Raw genomic sequence first — 25,737 nt, 5'->3', positions numbered from 1 at the left:
TCCAACAGCCTTCTAATTGGTCTCCCTGCCTCTTCTCTCTCTCTGCATCTCAACTCATCTTCCACTCAGCTGCCAAAGTGGATTTTCTAATGGGCAGATCCAACCAACCACATCACTCCCCTACTCAATTAATCCCAATGGCTCCTCCAGGATCACTTATATCCTCCTCTGTTTGGCATTCAAAGCCCTTCACAACCTGGCTCCAGACTACATTTTCAGCCTTGCTGCTTCTCTCTATGCCCAGTACAGTCTAGATACACGGGCCTTCTCGCTTCTCAAACTTTTCTACAACGTCCCATCTCATGCACTTGCATAGGTTCTCTCTCCAGCCTAGTATATGCTCCCTCCTCACCTCCATCTTCCCAAATCCCTGATCTATTTCAAGGCCCATCTTGAGCACCATCTTCTTTTTTTCATAAAAGTATTTTATTATTTTCCAGTTACATTTAGAGATAGTTTTCAACATTTGTTTTTATAAGATTTCTAGTTTCAAATTTTTCTCCCTCCCTTCCCTCCCTCCCCAAGACAGCAAGTAATCTGATATAGGTTATACATGTACAATCACATTAAACATATTTCTGCATTAGTCATGTTATGAGAGAAGAATCAGAGCAAAAAGGAAAAACCTCAAAAAAGAAAAAACAGAAATAGGATGGTTCAGTCTGCTTGAGAAGCATCTTCTGCATGAAGGTGTTCCTGATCTCCTCAGTTGCTAGTGCCTTTCCTGTCCCCCTCCCATCCCCAATCATCCTCCATCTATTTTCTATTTCTTTGATATACAAACATGGACATATGTGTTGTCTGCCCATGCGCTCCTAGAGGGCAGAAATTGAATAATTATTGCCTTTGCATTCTGGGAACTTAGTACAATGTCTGGGACTTAGTGAGCACTTAGTAAATGCTTATTCACTGATTGATTGATGTGGGGGAAACTCAGGCCCCAAAAGAGAAAACAACTTGCCTAAGATCGAGTTAAAAATGGCATTCTCTAACTATAAAATCTGCATATGGAAAATAAACGGGGGGGGGATAAACTTCCCTCTTGTGAAAGATAAGAACTTTATGGTAAAGAAAAGTACTGTAAATTGTGACCTTGGCCAATCTCCCTGGGACCCGAGGATCAGTCAATCTGCATTTTGCCTGAAACCACAAATGCAGAAGATACAACCACAAGGCAAGAGAGAGGTCTGTTCACCTCCATTTATTCCTTTCAAGATGAATTTGCCTGGATAGAGTCCAGAGGAGGTGAAGGTTCTGTTTACGAGAGGAGAGGAGAGGAGCATAACAATTTGACCCAGTACTCTGAATGAGATGGTGGGCCATGGGCAAGGGGCGAGCCCTCTCCTGCCCCCCACGCCAGCTGCGGGTTCCTGAGGGGCTGTCACAAGCAGTCTGGTCTGTCTGTAGTACTTGACTCCTAATACAGCAAGCACCTGATAAATGGGCTCCGTTGATGGGGCTTTGGGGTCTGTCCAGAGGGTAGTGAAAAGGAACCTTTGTCATCACTGTCTCCATTTGTGGTTAAATTCTCAAGAGGAATTGTCATGCCCTAGAGCGCTGGGAATGAAGGGATATGAACTGGAATAGCTCCTTCTAACCCTTACTAGCTAGATGGCTCTGGGTAAATCACTGAACCATTTGCAAAATGGGGGGGGGGGCGGGAATATACAATTGAAGTCCCCACTTCACAGGGCTGCTCTGATAACCTGGGAGTACCTGGGCTCCAATTCTGACGCAGTTATAACTTCTGTGACCTTGGGCAAAGTACTTAACTCCTTTGGCCTGTTTCCCCATCAACACCAGAGGCAGCTCAAGACACTTATTAGTTATATGCCTGTGGGCAAATCACAACCTGTCTGCCTCAGTTTCCTCAACTGTAAAACGGGGATAATAATAGCACCTACCTCCCAGAGTTGTTGTGAGGATCAAATGGGATAATACTTGTAAAGTGCTTAGCCCAGTGCCTAGCACATAGAAGATGTTATATAAAAATGCTTATTGCCTTCCCCTCTTCCCCATATATAAAAGGGGGATAATAATAAATGTAAGTCCCTATCTCATGGAGCTGTTATGACATCCACTGTGGTACAATAACAGCCCTGGAACTGGAGTAGGAAGGACTAGGTTCAAATTTTGACTTTCACTAACTTCCTGTGTGACTTCTTTTGGCCTCAGTTTTCTCATCTGAAAAAGGAAGGGACTGGATTGGATGACTTCCAAATCGATGATCTTAAACGAAATAATGTCTACATCTCCTCCAGCTCATTTTACAGATGAGGACACTGAGGTAAATGGGGTTGACTTGCCCAGGGTCACACAGCTAATAAGTGTATGAGGCCAGATTTGAACTCAGGAAGATAAATCTTCCTGACTCTAGACCTGACACTCCATCCACCGCACCACTAAGCTGCCCTCGAATTAGAATATTGTATTGTTATAACTCCACAGGATGAGAGCACCTGCAAGGATAGCAGGATGTTTGTTGCAACCCAAGAGTCTGGGGACTGCTGCATGGTGCATAGGCAGGGGAGGGTACCGGGTTCTCTGTTTGTAAAGGTCAAATAACTTTGCTCTGGTCTGTGGTTGCCAACTATATGCCCGGTTCTAGCCAACTACTTCACAGATAACCCACAATTCTAAAGTGTTTGCCTAACCACAACCCTGTGTGTTGGCTGTTCACAGGATGATGCACCTAGAGCTTTAGAGCTAGAAAGAATTCTAGATGACTTCTTTTTCATTCCCCTCACCTGACAGATGAGGAAACTGAGGCCCAAAGTGGTTCAGAGACTTGCCTAAGTTCCCACAGGCACTAAGTGGTGAGGCTGGGATTCAAACCTCTATCTTAACTCCAGTGTTCTTTCTATTGCACAATGTGAAAAGTGAGCGGAAGACTGTGGAGCTAGCTCAACATAAACCTCTGAGAGGTGCTGAGAAACCAACTCAGTTCACACATCCTACTGCCTGTGGGGAGCAGTGCTGCCCTTTGGACAAAGACCAATGGGATCTTTGAGGGGTTAGTCTGATGTAGTGGAAATCGGGAGTTGAGAGATGAGGACTGACATTAGGAAAGTCACTTTATTCTTATTATTTTCCTAAATCTCTAAAATGAGGGTGATAATATTTGAGAAGCAGTGGTGAGGGGTGGTGGATAGAAAGCTGTCCTCGGAGCCAGGAAGAGCTGGGTTTAAGTCCAGCTTCTGACACATATGGGCTGTGTGACCCTGGAGTAGTGAGTGCTCTAAGATGATAGGTTGCAGAGAATGTGCCAACCTCTATTGGTGGAGGGCTCCCTCATCTAAGAGTATCAATGAAATCACAGGTGTAGACCCTAATCTCTATGAAATTCAGATGAATGGATGAAAAAAAAACCTTGTAAACCCTTGGGTTAGAGTAGAAAGTAGAACAGGAGGGACAGATTCAGGGATGAAACGCACAAAACAGGATATTCTCCAGGGGCGGAACATACAGTGAACAACTTGCCACAGACAGTCATTAGCTAAGTCAAGAAGAAAGCTTAGGTTTCCTGAATCCCAGTCCAAGGTTTTTTTAATGCATTGCAACTGAGTTAATATGCTACAGAAAATGAGTTTGGCAGATGAACACTAGAAACTGGCCAAATCATAGGGTTTTTTTAAGCTATTCCAAAAACAGGTCAAAGAGAGATAATTTAAGAATCATTGGAGTTCCTGAAAATCATGATTTAAAAGAAGCCTGCATACTAGATTTCAAGAAATCATAAATGAAAACTGCCCAGATCTATTAGAACTAGAGGGCAAAATCAAGATAGAAGGAACTTACTCACCAAGAAATCCCAAAAGAAAAAATCCCAGGGATGATAGAACACAGTGGCTCCCATTTGGAGGTTCATGACAATGGTTCAAGGGGTTCACACTAAAAATTATTTAATGGGTCATTAAGCAGTAAATGATCGTAAAGAATATACTGAGTAGTATATTAAATTACCCCTGGGGTTCATAGCATTTTTTTGTTGTTGAAGGGATTTGGAGAACAAAAAACATTGGGAACTACTTTGATAGACAAAATATAGAGCTTTTAGGTCAAAGGAAAAATACTACAAACATTTACAAAGAAACCATTTAAATACCAAAAAAAACCTCACACAAGATCTGCCAATTTGTACTAAAATGAGAGATCTTGGAATATAACATTCTGAAAGGTAAAAGATATAGGCTTACAACCAAGAATAACTTGCCCTGCAAAAATGAGTATAATTTTACAGAGAAAAAATTAGCTTTTTAATGGAATAGAGAATTTTCAAGTATTTCTGATGAAAAGACCACAACTGAGTAGGAATGTTGAAATACAAACATGAGAGGATAGAGAAACCTAGAAAGGTAAATTGATTTGAACATCTGAAAGGAATTATATGATGATATGATGCTACCCTTCTACTGGGAAGAAAAGAAACAAGTATCTCTTTCAGAACCTTAATGCCTCCAAAGGGTATTGAAAGAATCAAAGAAGAAAGACAGAAGTTCTAGGGGGTAGACTGGTTGGTTTGAGAATTTGAAGAGGGTAAAAGAAATACAATTTAAGAGTATGAAATGATATGGAGCAAAATGAGCAAAACCAGGGGAACAAGGACAATGCCAATGTGAAGAAAAACAACTCTGAAAGACTTTAAGAACTAGGGTCAATGCAATGGCTAACCATGTCTCCACAGGGCCTGGGATGTAATGTGTTACCCATCTCCTAGCAGAGAGGTAATAGACTCAAGGTGCAAAAAGAGATACACATTTTTATGTCACTGGGCATATGTCATTTTATGGGCACTATGTGGATTCTTTTTTGCTTGTCTTTGCTTATTTGTTACAAGAGATTTTTTTTTGGTTTTCAAGCTGTAATTGGGGAGGGGGAAGTGTTGGGAGGAGATTTTAGGTTAGCAATAGTGATGTCAAAAAAAGACCAAAGAAACATTCCTTTTTTTAAATTCACAGAAGGCAACAGAAGGAAGCACAGACAAGCAGGACAATTTTGAAAGTAATATGTGGAATGATTATACATTTTAAAATGTATAAGTTGTATAATGCATAAGCAAGTGCTATGAAATGGAGATTCACAATTTCATATACAAGTCTCTTTTTGTGCTCTACTGTGTATACAGAAACGCTCTTTTTGGGGGGGGCACTGTTTAGAATAAAAAATAAATATAAAACTAGTCAACTCTTTCTTCAGGCTCTTTTAGCATAGAGCAATATTAGAATTTATAAGAGGAAAGCAGGAAGAAAGCCAGATAGATTCCTCACCTAGGACTTAGAGCTGGAATGGATCTTAAACCACAGTTAGAATCTACACAAGACCTGGCAACTTCTACAATAAATGAGGGAAGATCTTGGGATAAAAATACTCCAAGTCTTACCCCCTCAAGCAACAGCTAGGGCAGATAGGTGTTTATCAGACATATGCCTTTTACAAAAGGCTACCACCAAAAATAATAGGATCAGTCTCACCTGTCCGGTAGCCAGTGTTGTTGAGGTACACAGCAAAGGTACGGATCTCATGCTGGGCTTGCCAGGAGGGTGAGGAGCAGTTCTCATTGTTGGTGTAGGTGTTGTGGTTGTGGGCATACTTTCCTGTCAGGATGGAGGACCGGGAAGGGCAACACATGGGTGTGGTCACAAAGGCATTGATGAAGTGAGCCCCTCCTTGCTCCATGATCCTCCGTGTCTTGTTCATCACTTGCATTGAACCTGGAACAACAAAATCCACCAATGACCACAGATACACAGAAACCCTGTGGTTATCTAGAACAACGTACCAGAATGACCTCATTCAGAGCTGATATGGATTCACTTGCTCTTCAAAATCTTCAAAAACATGCACACCTGGGAGTCTAGAGACCTGGTTCTGCCACTAATTTGATAGGTGATGACAAGCAAGTCATTATCTTTCTCTGGACTTCTTTTTTGTTCTTTCTTTAGTATCTAGAAAATAAGGAGGTTGAACTAGATGCTCTGGAGAGGTCTTTTCTAGCTCCCAATTTCATTTACCTGTTCCAGAGTTTTATCATCCAAACCTATAATCTTGGTAATTAAAGTTCCTCCATAGCAGACCAGTCTGCCTCTCTAACTTTATCTTCCACTCCTTATCCTCCCCAGCAACATTTATTAAACACTGATTGTGTGATGGGGATATAAACAAAGGCAAAACAGTTCTAACCCTCAAGAAGCATATATTCTAATAAGGAAGACAATACATAAATATTTAGGTATGTACATACAAATAAAATAAAAGGTCATTTGAAAGGTGAAGGCACTGGTCACTGGTGGGGCCAGGAAACCTTTTGGAGAAGGTGCTGTTTCAGGTGAGTTCTGATGAAAGACAGGGAAGTTAAGAGGCACTCTGAACTCAAGCTAGTCTTCTCAAGCCTTCCCTACCAACACACACACACACACACACACACACACACACACACACACCTCATATTAATTTCCATATCTATGCTGTCATTCACATTGCTCTTCCACCTTCAGATGGTTTCTCTGTCTTTTGATGCCCACTCCTACAGGAAGCCTTCCCTGATTCTGCCCTCTTCCAATGTAAGTTCTTTCTTCTTCACTTATCTAATAGCATAGGCTTTATACTACTCTCATATGCACTTAAAGTCACATTTATATTATGTCCCTATTGTAATGATTGGAATGACGTCACCTGCTGGAGACTTACTGTAGAAAAGCTCCCCATGAAGCGAAGGTCTTTGAGGGCAAGACCAGGAGTCTTTTCTTTGGTGTCAGGAAATGACATTTGCTAGTGGGAGGAAGAAGGAGGAGCTGGGCACTCTGTCTCTATCTTTTCCTGGGGACGCTGGTGGAGAAAGGAGCTAGAAATGCGCTCTCCCTTTAACAGATAGGAATCTAGGCCTTTCTCTTTCTCTTTACCAAATTCTTATTCTCCTTAATAAATGCTTAAAAGCCTAACTCTTGCTAAAGCTTATAATTTATTGGCGACCACTCATTAGATATTTTAGACAGTTTAGCTAGAATTTTAGCCCTTAACACTATAGAAGATTTTTCCCTTTTGGATGAAGTGATTGTATCTTATTTGTGATAAGTGGGATAGCATAGCAGTAAATGTGCTACACATATGTTTGTGAACTGAACAAGAAACCTTTCCTGATCCCACAAATGCTAGTGCCACCCCCCCTCCCCATGTATCTGTTCTGCATCGTTACTTGGCACATACTTATGTACTGCATAGATAAGTCTTCTTCCTGGAGAGAATGTAAGCACCTTGGGAACAGAGGTTATTTCTTTCTTTCTTTTTTTGCCTTTGTATCCCTGATGGTTGGCCTGCAACAGGGGCTTAACAAACGCTACCTGATAGCGAGCCTTTTAGAGACCGTAGTGGGTGACCACCTGTTGGGTGAAATATAGAGGGAATTCTTACTCAGATAGAGATTTGTCCTGCTTGGGCTCTGAGAATCCTTTACTGTGATTCTCTACTTTGAAAGTAGCTTTTCTAGAGGCTCCGGTTTTCAGCCTCTAGTCCCCAAGGGCAAAGGACCAAAGAGCACCATCCTGGAACATCTAAACTTCCACCCAATAGGGTGTGAAAGAGTCTCTCAGAGATGAGCAGGGAGAAAGCCAGGGAACGAACTTCCTCTCAGAGGGGGATAGGTTTCAGAGTTAGGACAAACGTTCACGATCATCTGCTCCAACCCCCTCATTTTCTAGATGAGAAACCTGAGGCAGGAGGTAATTTGTTCCAGGTCAGTCCCACAAGTAGCAAAGCACATATCTGAACCCAAGGTTTCTGACTCCAAATCTGGGGAGGTTTCCACTCTCCCAGTCCTCCTCCCTCCTGGCAGCACGCATGCTTTCTGTGGTACCCTCAGCTCAGCACAGAGACCCTCTGCTAGATTTCTCTGAGGTCATCCAAGGCTAGTGGGAGCCCTCCAAGAGAAGGGAGAGAAAAAGCTGAACAGCTTATCTGGTTGAACAACAACCTTCAAGTTTCAGAAATGCCAGTAAGACATATGGTATCAAGGCCACACACTCCTTTTAAAAAGTCACGGGGGTGGGGGAGGGCCTAGACAACGCCAGGACTTGAGCATGGCATGAAATCACCCCCTTGTTAAACTAAACGAAGAGTTTGGCTTTAATCAATTCCTCCTGCTACCAGCTGGCACAAATTATATATTACCTTGGGCATTAATAAAGTTAGTTGAGCTGTCTAAAGGAGCACTTTGCCAAGGCAGGACTGTGCCCAACTTCTAGAGCACTTCCTGAAATGCCAATGTTGGGGGTGGGGGGGGGAGAAAGAGCTGCTCTTCCAGATGGACCATCTGATTCACAGCTTAACTAAGTGATTGATAACTATTTCTTGTGCACAATGAGAAAGATATTATTTGGTATATACCAAGGTCTGATTTCTTCTAGGTAAGATCAGAGGGCTGGGCTAGTCTAGGGGTTCTGAAGCATTTTTTTTGCATATGTGTCATAGACCCTTGTGGTAGTCTGGCAGAGTCTATGGGTCCTTTCTCAGAATAACTTCTTTTTAAAAATAGCATTTCCTTTAATAAAGAAAATGCTTAATTTTAATGAGAAGTTAGTGAAAGCCACATGAGGCAGGACACTTTTTTTTTTTTTTTTTTTTTTGCAGCGCAATGAGGGTTAAGTGACTTGCCCAGGGTCACACAGCTAGTGTCAAGTGTCTGAGGCTGGATTTGAACTCAGGTCCCCCTGAATCCAGGGTGCTTTATCCACTGTGCCACCTAGCTGCCCCAGGACACTTTTATAATCCCTATTCCAGGGAGAGGTTGAGGCTGGTAGATCCCTCCAGTTCACCACCGCCCCCAACAGAAGACCACCAGGCTGCCTAAGAAAGAGAGAATTTGCCTGGGGAAGAAAAAGAGAGCAGGTTCATCCTTCTGTGGCCAATCAGTATTGGGGTCAGTCCCATCAGTGGTGGCCACTGCATTTTCAGCCTGGGCAAGATAGGGAAACAAGGTCTATATAAAAAAGAGGTTAGTGAAAATTAAGATGTAATTTCCCCTTAAAAGCACAGATCCCCTGAAATGTATCCATAGACCTTGGGTCCTAGGTTAAGAATCCCTGGACTGGATGATCTTTACCTAAAACAAACTTCCTGAGAGTAGGGACTCTATGTCTTATGTCCTTTTTGTATCTCTTGTTCCAGGCCCCTGCCTGGCTCCAAAGCACAATGCTTTGGACCCACACGGGTGCTTAATAAAATGTTTGTTGAATGAATGAATAACGGCGGCTATAGAGAGCACTTGAAAGAGGCTCCTTGAAGTCAGGGACTGAGTGCCCTATACTGAGTGAATCTTGTACTGACCAGTATGATCCCACCCCCTCAAGGCACATTCAGTGAACACCCACTGATGCTGATCAGAAGAGATAACAGAAGTGGTGTTACCCAGTGCTTCCTTCTGTCTCTACAGGTGGTAAGCAGGCAAGACATATTTCCTTAGTAGAGCAGTGAAAGATGGTGGATAGTCCAAGGTCACCCTCGACCTTTACCTGGAAATAGGACAATAGCTACCTGGTAGATGGATTTTCCAGCAGTAACTAGCTTGAAAAATAACATTAGTCAAAAGGAAGTAGCCAGAAAATGCAAGGCTAGTTCTTCCTTGTGGGTTTTGTTTTTTTTTAATCCCTTAGATAAAAAGGCTTCGTGCTTATGCTGTTATTCCTCTAATTTCTGTGGCAATTAAGAGGACGGTGCATTGGTGTGGCAGCTCTAGGCACAGTCTGCTTGTCGAGTGAGCTCACCCCTGAACAAACAGGCTGGCTGAAGGAGGATTTTGTTATTCTGCTATTAAAGTACAGTTTTAACAATCCCCTTAAATGACAGAGGCATCTGTGCATAAATAGCACTCTATGTTAAGCCTCCCCTTGGGGACAGTAACCTGGTTTCATAAAACTGTTGTAATGACACAGCTCTATAAATCAACCATCTTTAATACAAAAACATATGATCTAATCGCCTTCCACAGCCCAAGAGCTAGAACTAATGCAGACTGACAGATCTGATGGCAGGTGAAGTCTCTGGAATACCCTTCCGTGCTGAGCTCGAGGCCTGCCTTAAATATTTCAAACAAGCCAAACCAGCCTGGAGATGTTGAGAGAACAACAGAAAACTGTTTTCTTTCCGTGATGGAACTTTCCCGCTGTGAAGGGTCCTGGGTGAAGTCACCCCCAGCCCCCAGCCTCTCACTTGTCATATGCAGACCAGGGACTTTGTGTGCAGGGCTGATTTCAGAAAGGAAGGAGTCTTGATTTAATCAGGACACCTGAAAGTCGGCAGGCCTCCATGAATTAGCTCAAAGGACTGGGTGAAGATGATCACAAATGGTGTGGTCTAGTGGACAGAACACTGAAGGAGGAGTTGGAATACATGGTTTCCAGGCCTAACTCTGCCATTAATTTGTTGGCTAATAAGGCAGTGTGGAACTGTTGGGGAAAGAAATGGATTTTGAATGAGGAGAGCTGGGTTCAAATCCTACTGGTGCTCCTTAAGCATAACCTTGGGTCAGCCACTTTCCTCCTTTGGTCTTTACTTTCCTCATCTGTTTAAAAAGAAAAGGTGGGGCAGCTAGGTGGCACAGTGGATAAAGCACCGGCCCTGGATTAAGGAGGACCTGAGTTCAAATCTGACCTCAGACACTTGACACTTACTAGCTGTGTGATCCTGGGGAAGTCACTTAACCCTCATTACCTTGCCAAAAAAAAAAAGGAGGGGGGACCCAAAGTGTAGAAAGATAGCAATAGAAATCTATCTTTTGAAAAGAATACAATGTATTTGTATAGTTCTTACTCCATCCCTCCCCTGCATTCCCTTTAGAGTGTAAGCTACTTGAAAGTAAGGCTAGGTGCTTGGCACGTATTAGCCATGTGACCCCAGATAAGTCACTTAATTTCCCTTTTAACTATAAATCTACGATCTTCTGATTGAAGACCAGAGCTAGGTCTTGGAAAGCAGCTAAGGTTTAGTTAGCTGGGGGAGGGGCACTCTACTTTGGGATGGGGGGAATGGGTTGGAAATGAGTAAATGTAGAAAGCAAAACTCAAAGCACACACCCCAATCTTTGGGACTGCTTTCTTTGAACCACAGGCTTGGTATTTGTTTACCTGCTCTCATCCATTCCTCAAGGGTCTCTGGAATGCCCGCAATGTAGCTGGATCGGCTTCTGAAAAGCCTGTCCAGTTACAATACCTGTTCTGTAGCCAAAGCAAAGCCATGAGCAAACTGGCTCTTTGAGAAGGCCTCTGTCCACAATCGGAAGGGAGGTCGAAGGGCAACACCGGAATCTGGGGCCTGCGTCTGAGGAGAGGAAATCCTTTTGTTTTCCAATTATATTTGATTTCCACCCTCCTGCTGGAATCTGTTCACATCTTTCAGCTAGCAATAATTATACTGTGTGTGTGTGTGCGTGCATGCAACTCAATACAAAATAATGATATTAGATTTCCTCCGATCTGTTTTTAAAATGAGGCATCTACTACATTGGGAGGGATATTAAAACCCTGTTTGAAGCGAGGTGTAAGTGAGTAGGAAGGATTTGTTGAGGACTTAGTACCATACGGCCATCAAGGAAAACTTGCTCTTGAACCCGAAATCAATTAAGCAGATGTTTGAAGAAGCAATATTGGATTTTTCATTAACGAACATTTTATTGTCTGAGAGATTATGTGATTAATTTTTCTCCTCCCTTCTGCTGGCTCTGATGTCAATAGCGTTTGAATGAAAACCCTGCTATCGTTATCTTGAGTCACTGTCGATAGAGTGATAGACTTGGGAGTCAGGCAGGACTGGGTTCAAATATCACCTCAAATATTTACTAGCTGTGTGATCCTGGATAAGCTTCTTAGCCTCCGTGGACCTCAGTTTCCTCATCTGAAAACTGGGGGGCTAGACTTGAAGACTTCTAAGGGCACTTTTGGCTTTAAATGAATCTATGACCTGATGGAATGAGGATGATCAAGGATACTTAGCATCCTTTAGGACGGGCTATTGATTTTCTTAACATGACTCAAGGCCCTTCAGCCACACTGTTGTATAGATTATCAGAAAGGGCACTGAATTTAGAGTCACAGGAGCTGAGTCCAAATCTCAGTTCAGTATGACCTAGAGTAATTCTTTCTTTCTCTTCAGGATTCATTTTACTCCTCTGTAAAGGAGGGGGTTGAACTAGGTCATCTTTAAGGTTTTCTCAATTATACTTTATCCAAGTTGTTCTGTAGAGAAATGCTATTTTTCCTCATTTCAATCCATGTCTTTCCCCCTCTCCCTTCCTGCTTCCTTCTGCTTCAGTTCTCCCTATCTCACCCAGGCTGGCATGGTAGTGACTACTCAAGGGCCCCCAATTCCACTCCTCATCAGTCTTGGGTTGGTTCATTCTTCATCAGGCAGTATGGTGGCCTCTTGCTTCCCATATTGGAGGCTACATTTAGCATAGATGCCTCCTCAGCTCAAACTCCACTAAAGCTCAAAACTCCTGAACTCACAATCAGCAGGGGACAGCTATCACTGGGAGGGGTCACATTAAGCTATCCATTCTCTTTTGGCCTTATCTTCCTTGTAAGTGATAATATGAAGCTGCAAAAGACATCACACACATATCCCAAGGGAGTCAAAGACAGAAATAAAGGCCTCATATATACCAAAATATCTACATGACTACTCTTTGTGATAGCAACTACAAAGGGGTGCCCAGTGTCTGGGGAAATGGCTGGAAGAAACAATGGTGTAGGAATGTAACAGAATATTATTTTGCAGTAAGAATGGACAAATATGAGGAACTTGGAGAACCATGAGAAGATTTGTATGAATGAGTGAAGAGCTAAAAAAATCCTCCCCAAATCCAAGAGAATGACATCCATGAGAGGATGCTGAACTCTGACCAATGGGAACATCCTTGAAAGTCCTGATGAAGAGATAATGAAATATAACTCCTTCCTCCGGGCAGAGAGGTGGGGGACTACTGGGAAAGACTATGGCATACCCTTTTGGACAAAGTTTCTGTATAGCATGTTTTTGCTTAGTTTCATCTTTATCACAAGGGAGTAGTGAGGAGGGGTGAGGGTTGGAGGATGACTGTGATAGAAAGACAGCAGATATCAATGAAATGGATTATTCCAAAAGAGAAAGATCATTGTCCTATTGTCTCTATGCCAGGACTTATCTCCATCTCTAAAATGATGATAATAACCCATACAGTATCTACCCCAGGGAGTTCTCATGAGGATCATGAATTGTAGGTTTAGAAATGCATGGGACTGGGCTACTAGGTGGTACAGTGGATAAAGCACCGGCCCTGGATTCAGGAGGATCTGAGTTCAAATCTGGCCTCAGACACTGGACGCTTACTAGCTGTGTGACCCTGGGCAAGTCACTTAACCCTCATTGCCCTGCAAAAAAAAAAAAAAAAGAAAAGAAAAGAAAAGAAATGCATGGGACTATGGAGTCTGAAAAGTGCTTGCTTTGTAAAGAGCTATAGAAATGAGGACCACTGTTACTGTCGTCAAGACAGCCGGCTCAGCTTTGGTACCATGGACAAAGGGAAGCCGAGTACCCCACAGAACAACTACGCTCACTGTTACAGGCCCTTCGGATTTACAGAATCACTGTCCATAAGCACCCCATGAGGCAGGTGCTACAAGGTAATATTATCCCTATTTCAAAGATTAGGAAAGTTGAGGCCCATAGAGGGAAAGTGATTTGCCCAAGGTGGGGATGCAAATCAAGGTTTCCAGACTCTATGGTCAGTATGGTTCCTACTATTCCAACAGAGAAGATGATTGTTAGTGGACTGGCTTTCTCAGCATGTTCCTTAAAACCCCCTCCCGACAAAACTAGCCAGTCTAAAGGTAAAGACAATAGTTCCATAGCTTCGATCACCCAGAGGATGATGGGAGATGCGAGGTCCTCTAATCTAGGAGTGAGGAAAGGTCCCTTTTTTCATCAGTGCCTGTAGGTGCAGAACAATCTTCTGAGGCCCGGCCGGGCCCACAGCTCTGTTCCCTCCCGCCCTCGGCGTTTTCCCTGTGGTGAGCTGGCATCAAGCACTACATGATCTTGATTATTGCCAGACTGAAAATTTAGAAGAATGTGTTTTGAAAACTAATCTCCAGGGTAGGTCACAATCAGCTTTTCCCCAGCTCTGGCACGACAACACCCAGATATATTTTTCCCTTCTTGTTCTTTTTTTTTCCACTGTGGGTCAGTGTGGGTGCCAGGAGGCAGGAACAAGGAAAAGCTGAATTGGCTGTCCACATTTCCGTCCACTGTTGTCTAGGACCTGGGCATTATCAAGCCAGGCTTTAAGCCATCTGGGCCCAAGATTCACAGGACATGGGATTCAGAGTCACTCCCTTGGAAATGTAGTTCATAAGACAGGGTGTGGTTTCCCTGTGCTAGCAGATGGGGACGGGAGAAGAAGTTGATCCCAGATGGAAAGCCCCAATGGCTCCTTTTCACAAGTCAGCCTTTTGCACTGACCACAAAGCAAGTCTGAGAGGAAGTCAATGATGAAGGTGGCAGAGGGAGCCAGATTGTGTTGTCTCACCTCCGTAGCCTTGGCAGGCCCTCCCTGTTATCCGGCCCTGGTGAAATCCTCCCCACCCTTCAAGGCCCAGCTCAGAGTTATCCTGCTACTCCATGAGGCCTTTCTGATCCTCTCACTTGGGAAGGATAATTCTTTCCTTCTATCTCACATAGTACTCTGCAGCTCAAATAGAAAAAGTCCTCTGTTTGGTCTTTTAAAGCCCTTCTTTACACACTGGCCTCAAACTACCTTTCGAGCCTCATTATGCTTTTATTTTCCTTCTCAAACTGTATGGTCCATCCAGCCTGCCTTTCTCTTTGCTCCTTATACATAACACCCCATCTCCCACCTCCACAACTTTGCACTGGTTGTCCCCCATGCCTGGAACACATACACCTCTACATCATCCCTCAGAAATTATCTTCTGCATGAAGCTTTTTCTATCCCTCTAACTGCTAGTGCTGTCTCCCTAACTTTGTATTTATTATGAATATATATGTGTATGTATATGTATATATGTATGCATATACATGTATACACAATATATGCACATACATGCATATATACATACATACTTATTCATGTCCAGTCTACTCTGATAGAGGACAAGCTTTCTGAGATGAGGGGCTATTTCCTTGGTGGTTTTGTCCCCTGAGCACCTAGAACAGAGTATGACAAGCTGGTGCTTAATAAATACAATAATTTTGTATTATATGCTCTAATATGTATTATTAGTATTGTGCCACTTCTCTGTAATAGACTTCTTAAGATCTTGGACTGCATATTCTTGATTGTTGTACTTCCCTTAAGAGGTACCCCAGGAACCTGCATACAGTAGGTACTTAATACGTGCTTGTTGTGCTGAATCAACTAAACCTGCCTACAAGGTATGATTTTAGCAAAAGCCCCACTCACTGACCAGAATTCTCATTTTCTCTGTGCCTATAAACCTGTCCAGATGTAAGTGGCAAGCTACTCTCTTTTCAATGTGAGGAAAAATGTTTCAACAATTAGAAGTAGTGAGTTCTCTGTCACCAGAGATGTTTAAATAGAAGCTCTGTGGGGATAGTGCTCCTTGGGGAGGTATACCATGTGGGTAGGGGATGGGACTAGATGAGTTTTGATAACCTTTCCATCACTCCAAAGGGGCATCAAACCTGCTTGAAAAAAGACTGAAATAAGATGTAGAAGGGGCAGGATGTAGGTGGGAGGTTTTTGTTTGTTTGGTTTTTAAGTTTATAGGTTTAAGAATTAAGGACCAAAGTTTTGTAGACTGGTAAACAAAAAAACACTGTGGACTGACCTGAGAAATATTGAGTGTAGAGAGTAGGTCCAACCCTGCCTAAGGAGAGGCTCAACTACCCAGAGCCCTATATTCTGATCACCTGGGAACAGGGGAAGATACCACCTCGACTGAGACAATCCTTGGCTTCTGTAGCCTTGGGGAGGGGATCTCCCTGGTGGTCAAGGTAAAGCTGCCACAACAGACTCACCAGCTGTGCAGGGAGAAGGAAAGGACTCTGTCAAAGTCTCTTACTAACCAATTCTATTTCTACCCATGGCAATGAAGTTTTTGACAGCTAAGCATATTTGAAACACATTCTCTTCATTCCTTCTTTCCCACAGCCACCATTTGAGCTCAGGGCCTCACCACCTTTCACCCGGGACACCACAATAGCCTAATAATTGGTCTCCCTATTTCTAAAATCTCCCTTCTGGAATCCGTTTTCTAAACAGCTGCCACACTGATAGTCCTAAAGCACAGGGCAGACCAGGGGCCTTCCTTGTTCAAGTCAACTTCATTGACTCCCAACTGCCTTTAAGAGAGGGGTTCTTAACCATTTTTGTGGCAAGGACCCCTTCTGAGAATGATGTTTTTAAATGCATAAGATGAAGTAGAGAGGATTACAAAGGAAACCAATTATATTGAATTATAATTATGCTTTATATGCATCTACTACCTCATTTACATATACACAACACACGTCTATATACATGCATCTATATATACACACATATGGATATATAGGCATATGTAGATATGTCTATATACATGCATTTTGTTTAGTTGTTTTTCATTCACGTCTTACTCTTTGTGACTCCCTTTTTGGGATTTTGTTGGCAGAGATACTGGTAGAGTTTGCTGTTTCCTTCTCAAGTTTATTTTACAGATGAGGAAACTGAGATAAAGAGAGTTAAGTGACTTGCCCAGGGTCACACAGCTAATAAATGTCTGACTTAGGAAGATGAGTTTTCCTGACTCCAGGCCCAGCACCCTATCCCCTGTGCCACCTAGCTGCCCCTGTGTATCTGTGTATGTATATACACACATGTATGTGTATATGTATGTATATCTTATGTGTATACACACACACAATAAGTGTTTCTTGAATATGCTCACTCGGCTTTACTCACACAGGCACATCCTTAGATTAGATCTCATTGTCTCTCACCTGTACTACTGCTAAAGTCTCCTATTTGATCTTGCTGCCTCAGGCCACTCCCCTGTCCAATCCAGCCTTTAAACAGCTGCCAAAATTACTTTCCCCAAGCCTAGGGATGAAGACTATGTCACTCCTTTCCTCAAAACTCCAGAGGCATTTAAATCTCTACAATGTGGCCTCTCACTCCCTTTCCATTATTCTTATATATCCCTCCTGTCCACACGCACTGCAATTTAGCCCTACTGGCGTACTTACTGCCTTCAACCTGTGTTTCATCTCCCGCCTCCTTGCCTTTGCGCTGGCTCTCCCCCATGCCTGGAATGTTTTCCCTTTTCACCTCCACCTCTTGGAATCTTCTAATTTCCTTGCAGACCCAGCTCAAGAGTCTCCTTCATAAAGCTTCTTGTGACACCCTGACCTTCCCACTCTCTCAAAGCTACTTTATATTCCTTTTGTGTATATTATATACACACTTAAATATATACAGATTATCTCTTTTGTTAGAATGTAAGCTCCTTGAGGGCAGAGACAGATTCAATTTTGTCTTACTATCCCCAGGAAGTAGTACAGTGTCTAGCATACAGTAAGTGTTTAATAAGTGCTTGTTGACGGATTAATTTCCAGGAGATGTTAAGTTCCTTGATGACACAGATTTTCATTTTGTCTTTGTACCCCTATGGCATCACAGAAGATATTTAATAAATGCTTGCTGATTTAAACTGAATTCAGCACTGGACTGTATTTCTGTAGTTCCTGTGAAATACTAAACGATATGGGTGTACACCATCTTATACAACATCCTAGGGAGAGAGGGAGGAAGCAGCAGCTAGGTGGCTCAGTGGATAGAGTGCTGGGAATGGATTTAGGAAGAAGACCTGAGTTCAACTCTGACCTGAGACACTGTGTGACCCATGACAAGTCACTTAACCCTATTTGCTTCAGTTTTCTTATCTTTGTGTGTGGGGGGGGAAGGGGGCAATTGGGGTTAAGTGACTTGCCCAGGGTCACACAGCATCTGAGGCCAGATTTGAACTCAGGTACTCCTGATTCCAGGGCCAGTGCTCTATTCATTGCGCCACCTAGCTGCCCCAGTTTTCTTATCTTTAAGATGAGCTGGAGAAGGAAGTGGCAAGCCACTCCAAATTCTTTGCCAAGAAAACCCCATTAAGGTGCCATGAAGAATCTGACATGACTGAATGACCGAATAATAACACAGGGAGGGAGGGGGATCTATTTTTGTATAATTTTACATTTCAGAGATGCTTTCTCTTTCTGATGAATCTTTAATTGGCAGTGAGTCACACAAGGTTGGCAGTGGTAGGACATTAGAGATAATCTAATCCTCAATTTTATAGATGAGGAAACTGAGGCTAGTGAGAGAAGTGACTTGCTATAGGGAGGGGAAAATCTGTACCCTGGTAACCTGAGAGGGTGGTAGGGCCAAGACTCAGGTCTCTAATCACTTCTTAAAATTCTCAAAACTAGACCAACCTGTCAAATATTGACATATTTGTAAACAGATAATGCGCATAACATGTGAGAGTACACAAAATTCCCCCCAAGGCAAAGAATTCTTTTAAAATGTAAATTTCTAATTGATTTGATTTATTTCTTCTTTCTACAAACTCCCACAGAACACTAGGTATTTATTTGTATAGATATGTTGTTTTTCTCCTATCCTAGGGTCCTCGAGGACACAGATGACCCCTTACTTAGCTCCACATCTCCTAGTACTGCACATAGTGGGTGCTCAATAATTGTGTGCTGGATCAAATTGAGAGATGAGAGTTTTCTTAAAGTGGGAGCACTTCTCTAATGTGCTGCATGAGAGAGTTAAAACTAACTGTCAAAAGTATAGCCTAAACTCCCAGGTTTGGGGCACTGACTAACAGCAGCACAATAACTAGGAGACTTGAGTCTCCAGATACAAAGCTCCTCTGCCTCCTACTCGTTTCCCAGCACCACTCCCTGGTGTCAATTAAGCCATAAACATCTGATTTCTCTGAAGCAGCCTTATGCAGTGGATAGAGCACAGGGCCTTGAGTCAGGAAGACCTGAGTACAAATTCTTCTTCACACACTTGCTAGCTCTAGGTCCAGTCATTAAACCTCTCTCAGCCTCAGTTTCTTCATCTGTGAATTGGGAATATTAATAATACCTACCTTACAAGGTTGTTGTGAGAATCAAATCAGATATGTGGGTAAAATGAGTTGTAAACTTTAAATCGCTAAATATAGTTAGCTATTGCTGTTATTATTCTTGGGAATTCAAGTCTTTGCAAAACCCCTTCCAATGACTGCCCCAATGTTGTTGTTTTTCTTTCTTAACCTCTTAGACAAAGAGGATGGCCTGAAATAGAAAAGGTCCCTGTGGATCATTCAAAGAGGGAATTTTCCTAACCTTTCTGGCAATCCAGCCCCATGGATTTTTGCAGCTCACTGACCAACAAGCAGATAGCTGAGTGATTCTGACATGCTCAGAATTAACCCCTGTGACAATCCCAATTAGCTACCTGGGGTGGCTTGTCCACCACTTGAAGCAAAAGAATAAAAAAAAATGGTCCAAAAAAAATCACCCACATCAATGAAGGAAACAGGATGAATCTCTAATCTTTGCTTTATCAGGTACCACTGTTCCAGCCAGACCTTAATTGGTGTGGACAGCTGTTCACTGTGCTTGAAATTGGAAAGAGGCCTTGGATTATCTTAGAAAAGAAGGCTCTAACCCAGAGGAGTACTACAGCTGCATCGCAGAGGAGCAGAAAATAGCAGATGATAAATTTTTTAGGACCACCCTCTGGACTGCAAGTTGCACCAGACTGTGAGCTAATGGGTTCAGCTTTTTGGGACATGCATTATTGAACTGAGTCTGTCTTGTGGTTTCAAAAGCATTGTCATTTCCCCACCTCCTAGAAGGAACTCAACCCATCTTCAAAGTCAGCTCAACTGCTACAAAGCTCCAGCTTATCTGTTAGGAAGAAACACTTTAGGGCACTGATCTGAAGCCTGGGATACTGGGAACTTACAAGAGGAACAGAACCTTTGCTGGATCAAAAACCTACTGTGTTTTTTCTCTGGCTCCTTTGTCCAGATCACGCCCACAGCTCCTTTCCTTTTATGAGCATAGCCAGCTGGTTCTGGACAACAGCTGCCATGCAAGGGCTTGACCAGTGCATTGTTTCAAACTTGACACGTGCATCTCCCATCAGACGGACGAGAATCAGGTTGGTGCTCACTTCAATCCATCTACAAGCATGGGAGCTGACCATGCGCCAAGCACTATGCTAAGTGCTTGGGCTATAAAGAAAGACAAAACACAGTCCCTGTCCCCAAGAAGCTTACAGTCTAAGGGGGGAGACAACATGCAACCACAATATACAGAGTGTGAAGAAATGAGAGATAATGTTAGAAGGGAGGCAGTAGCTTCGAGGGGGATTGGGAAAGGTTTCTTACAGAAGGTAAGATTTTAGCAGGGATGTGAAGAAAGCCAGGGAAGTCAGGAAGAGGAGCTTGAGGAGAAAGAACATTCCAGGCATGGAAAACAGCCAGGGAAAATGCATAGAATTGGGGGAAGGTGTGTCTTGGGCAAGGAACTGGATCTTGGACAAGATGATCACAGATTATGTGGATGGAAGGAAAGGATAGAAAACTGGAAAGGGACAAGTTAAGAAGGGCTTTAAGAGCCAAAAAAAGGATTTTATACTTGATCCTTCTGGTAACAGGGAGCCCTCTTACTGCTAGGATCAGACTTAAGCATCTATTAAGCACCTGCTGTGTGCTTAATAAATAAGTTATACTAAGTGCTTTACAAATATCATTTTGAGGTGCTATTACTACACTTGCAATTCATTAAAGTTTCATTGAATTCCTCAAAGTGCATTAAAGTTTCCAAAAAGCATGCGTCCCACAACAACTTTGTGAAGGTGGGTGGCCGAAATATTATTTGTCCCCATTTTACAGATGAGGAAACTGAGGCCCAGACAGTTGAAATGACTTGTCTATTGCCACAAAACTAGTCAGGTTTTTAAAGTGAGGCAATTGGGGTTAAGCGACTTGCCCAGGGTCACACAGCTAGTAAGTGTTAAGTGTCTGAGGCCAGATTTGAACTCAGGTCCTCCTGAATCCAGGGCTGGTGCACCATCTAGCTGCCCCCAAACTAGTCAGTTTTTAAACCCAGGTTGGCTATGTATCATTCCATGCCCAAATTCTCTCCTGACACTGCCACCACCCTGGTGTAGGCCCTCACTTCCTCATGCCTGGACTACTGCAATAGACTCTCGGTTGGTCTCTCTGCCTCATGTCTCTCCCCACTCAGGTGTCAAAGTGATATTCCTAAAACTCAGGTCTGACCATGTCACCCCTGGCCTCCCACTTAATAAACTCCAATGGGAGTTGTTGTTATGATTTGTAACCCATAGGTGGCCCTGGTGGCCATACTCTTGGACCCACAGGGGACAATGAGGAGAACATTTCTTTATTCACTCACTCATTCATTCATTCATTCATTCATTCATCCATTCATTTATTAAACACTTACAATGGGCAAAGTTTCTGGGGAATGAGGGTAATTTGGAAGCATCCTCGGCAAAATTTTGCTCAGAAATATGAAACTCTGCCCCACTACAAATACCCATCATAATTATAGAATGTGAGTAATCTTAAACACTACTGCCTGGCAGGTCTGCATCTTGTATGTCAAGATTATCAATAACACCCTCTGGGTGCTGCCTACTTCCCTTCTGCAAATTCTCTTTACTCACATAAACTCTTCTGAGAAAAATCTATTCCTATGATCACTAACATAAGCTGTTACGTGAAGTGAGTTGGTTTCATAGAAATCACCTCTTCTCAGTAGCTAAAACACCAATTTCTGCTTTTTCTACTGCATAAGGAGTAGGGTTGTAGCCAACAGCAGCTAGGTGTCACAGTGGGTGGAGAGACAGAAAGACCCGAGGTCAAACCCAACTTCAGACATGTCCTAGTAGTGTGATCCTGGACAAGTCATTTAATGTCTGCTTGGTCCAGTTTTCTCACCTGTAAAATGGAGATAATTAACAGGACCTACCTTCCAGAGTTGCTGTGAGGATCAAATGAGATAGTATTTGTAAAAGCACTTAGTACAATGCCTGGCACATAGTAGGTGCTTAATAAATGCTTATTCTCTTTCATTCCATAACATTTAGGGAGATGGCATGACCAAGTGGATTTTCATTTGGATTGCCTGTCACACTTTCTGCAGAAGTGCCATCTCAAGCAGGGATCTCCAACAGATTGGTTGAAAACTACCAATCAGTTATCAAGTCTTTATTTCATTGATCTCCAAGCTAGCTGGGTACAACCCCATCTCCATGGCGAGGGGAAAAGTAAGCTAAGGGAGTGAAACTAGCAGCAACTGATCAATGCCAGCTGGTGTCAGCACCTCCCCCAGCACTTCCCCCCTCCAATCCCTGAGGTTTAGGTAAAGCACATTTTCATCAGGAGAGGGCTGGGGGGTGGGGGGGGGGCGGTTTGGGAGGAGGGAGAACAAGTGGCAAATTTGCCTTTCAGGCAAAGAGCTACATCTGAATCAAAACCTACTTGTGAGACAAACCTCCATCTGCCTGCTACTCAAGTCAATTTGGAATCAGCTAATTCTTTCTACCCAACTTCACTTGGGAGTGCTGTGTAGCTATGGCCTCAGAACTCTGCCAGAAGCGGTTTGCCGGGTTTTTTTTGTTTTGTTTTTGTTTTTGTTTTTTTACTAGCATCACTCTGATGTCTGGGGTCTCTTACCAAGCTCTACATCCTGGTCATCTGTCAGGACAAGGATGATGTTTGGACGGATGTTTCTCCGGTCCCTCTGGAACCTCCCTTTGAGGCGCTGGCTTGACAGGAAGGCTGAGCTGCTGTCCAGCAGGGAGAGTACAGTCACAGTGAATAAGCCAAGGAGAAGGGTGTAGGGGGCCATTATTCCACCGATTCGGTTCCTGTGAAACCCGGGAGATTGAAGTTGTTTTCTTTATCTTCTCCTATTTCAGATCTGGGAGTAAAGAAGAGAGAACCACATCGATATTCATACAAAAATAAACCAAAAAGAATTTTCAGGAAATCCTTTTGTATGAACTATGAAATTCTTTGAAAAGGACAAGAAATCCACAGCCAACCCAAGTCTCGAGTCCACAAAGGGCAGGAGCAAAATGTGTTCAGTTTCCCAAGACAACAGAGAGTACTCCAGGGACCCCTCCCTGCCAGAGTCGGGCAATCATCTGGAGGGTCTGATGAAGCCCTAACCGCCCAACCCGAGAAGCCACTTATCTCTAGATAACCAGACTCGAGACAGGCTCTGCAAGGAACAGAGGAAAGAAGAAATCAAGGTCATTGACACGATTGCAATGGAAAGAACACTGGAGTCGAAGTCGGAAGCTTTTGACATTTGCTATTTGGGCAAACCTGAGTAAGCCCCTACCTCTGGGAGGTTTGGTTTCTGCAGTGGGGATAATATAACAGACCTATTTCCCAGGTTTGTTGTTAAGTGTGTGCTTTGGCATATATAACCTATATCAGATCTATTGCCATCTTGGGAAGGGGATGGGGGAAGGGGAAGGAGGGAGGGACAAAAATTTGGAACTCAAATTCTTTCAAAGAAAGAATGTTAAAAATTGTCTTTACATGTAAATGGAAAAAAGAAAATACTATTAAATAAAAAGAAAAGAAAAATGCTACCCAAATACAGAGAGAGGAAGAAAAAGTATGTGCTTTCAGGACCCTAAAAAGCAATAGGCAACCTCTTGTCTCCCTTCTTTGTAAGGGCAGGGGACTATGGGGGTGGAATACCACATACATTGCTGGACTCGATGTGTCGGTTGTTATGCTTTAAAACGATAACTGCTTCTCTCTTGTCTTTTTTAATAAGGAACCGACATCAAGGGAGACACACGCTGGGAAACAAAGGTGATATAAAACCAAAAATATCAACATTAAAAAACCCCAATACTATATAAGCTATACTAATTATGTTCATGCTTTCTAACCACTCGGCTCTCCTACCTCTAAATTCAGGTCCAAAGCTATAACAGCAAGGACAGGACCAAGCGAAGGGATTATAACTGGAGAATTTCCCCATGCTACAGAGTCTGCTTGTTCTTTCATGTGACATTTTGCTTCTTATCACAATGAACTTTCAAGTGTCTTCCCAGGAGTAAATGTGTGGTTGTTTCTTTTATCTAAAGGGAATGAGGCATGCTCCCCCCCATAAAAAAAGATTAAGGGGTCAAGGTTTTACAACTGGTTTACTGTGTGACCTTGGGCAAGTGACAACCTCTCTCTGCTGTGCATCCGTGAAAATACCTACCCTTACCAATCACTCATGGGGCCCCCATGAGGACAAAAGAGAGCAGGGATGTGCAACCGTTTCATGTTCTCCAGAGGGAAGGTGCTCTATATAAGCGATTTTATTATTAGCAGGGTATTATAACATAGCACAGGTCTGTGAGATGTCAACATCCTTCCTGAAATGAGCATGACACACTTATGCTAAGAAACAGGCCTCTTTGGTATTGGAGCACAAAGCCCTTCTTAGCTTATCAGAGCCCAAAGTATACCTTAAGCAATGCAGAAACCTACAGTGTCCCAGTGGCATTTGCCCGGCATGGTTTTTGGCAAGTCTCTCCCCTCTCTGCGCCTCTGATTCCTCCTTTGTAGAGTGAGGAATCTGCATTAGATGCTTTCTAAGGTCCCTTCTGGCCCCAATGCACCAAGATTCTAAGCTGGGACAGACCACGGAGACCTGAATTTCCTGGAGTCAGCGGCTGGTGGTGTGTTTGGAAGTTGATGCAGAGGAGGGATGAGATATGTACTCCAAGTATATGCCTGTCACTTGACTGATCCCGATGGAGAGAGATTGCCCTCCTGGGAACTGATAAAAATTTCCATTGGGATTCTTCAGGATCAATGGGATTTCCTTTTCCCGATTTTAGCCAGAGAACCAGTGAGCAATAAGATAGAGATTAACAAGTGCTAATTATTACATCAGACCAAGTGATCAATGAATCAATTTTTGATGAGTTTCCCAAGCAATGACTTTCCCTGGCCTAGTGCCAGTTCACTGTAATAATGTGGTAGAAATCAATTTTTAAAAAAAGACACAAGAGAAGCCACCTACTTTTTGTGAGATTCAAAGTAGCTGAACTAAAAGGGCCTACACTGAACCCCATTCAGCAAAACCAACTTGCTATTCCATCCATAAAGCAAATAGCACAGCTTTGTCCCCATGAGCCAATTTCAGAAGCACACAATCAGTCCCCTCTCTGACTACAGTTCTGGCAGCATCTCTCAAGCCCAAGGCTCCCTATCCCAGAACAAGGTCTTTGGAAACAGCTGATTCCCAATATTTACAGAAAAATTAGCTCCTGCATCTGTATTTAACCTGGACAAATGTCAAGAGAAACATGAGTTAGTATTTATGGAGTCCCTCCTTCTAAGGAGATTTTTCTATTCTATGCAGAAATTCATGATTGATTCCTGGACTGTTAGAGGGGAAACATCCCTTAGAACAAAGGATGTCAGGGAGGGAATCACTGCATGATTAAGAGGGAAGGGCTCTTAGAACATGGGACAGCTGAGCATAAAGGACCCTTAGAACACAGAAGGTCCTCAGAACATAGAACATCAGACCTGGGTGGGGTAGGGAGGGAGATCTCAGAACACAAAATTAGAACTGAGAAGGGGCTGGAAGGACCCCCAGAGATCAACTAATCTAACCCTCTGCTTTTTATAAATGAAACTG

General features: G+C 43.0%; 1 protein-coding gene across 3 annotated transcripts in view; it reads right to left on the bottom strand.

The window, feature by feature from the left end:
* SULF2 (sulfatase 2) overlaps positions 1 to 25,737 on the bottom strand; it is a 147,075-nt gene that overhangs the window by 96,338 nt on the left and 25,000 nt on the right. For all 3 annotated transcript variants that reach the window (XM_043989120.1, XM_043989118.1, XM_043989121.1), the window contains exons 2-3: positions 22,746 to 22,992; positions 5,472 to 5,711 (exon numbers count right to left, since the gene is read on the bottom strand). In XM_043989120.1, coding sequence (XP_043845055.1) covers positions 5,472 to 5,711; positions 22,746 to 22,920 — 415 coding nt within the window. In that variant the 5' untranslated portion in view covers positions 22,921 to 22,992. The remainder of the gene's footprint in view (positions 1 to 5,471; positions 5,712 to 22,745; positions 22,993 to 25,737) is intronic.

Source organism: Dromiciops gliroides, chromosome 2 (assembly GCF_019393635.1).
Source record: "Dromiciops gliroides isolate mDroGli1 chromosome 2, mDroGli1.pri, whole genome shotgun sequence".
NCBI classification, from domain to species: domain Eukaryota; kingdom Metazoa; phylum Chordata; class Mammalia; order Microbiotheria; family Microbiotheriidae; genus Dromiciops; species Dromiciops gliroides.
The sequence above is the reverse complement of the archived record's forward strand: the minus strand, read 5'-3'. Positions and strand labels throughout refer to the sequence as shown.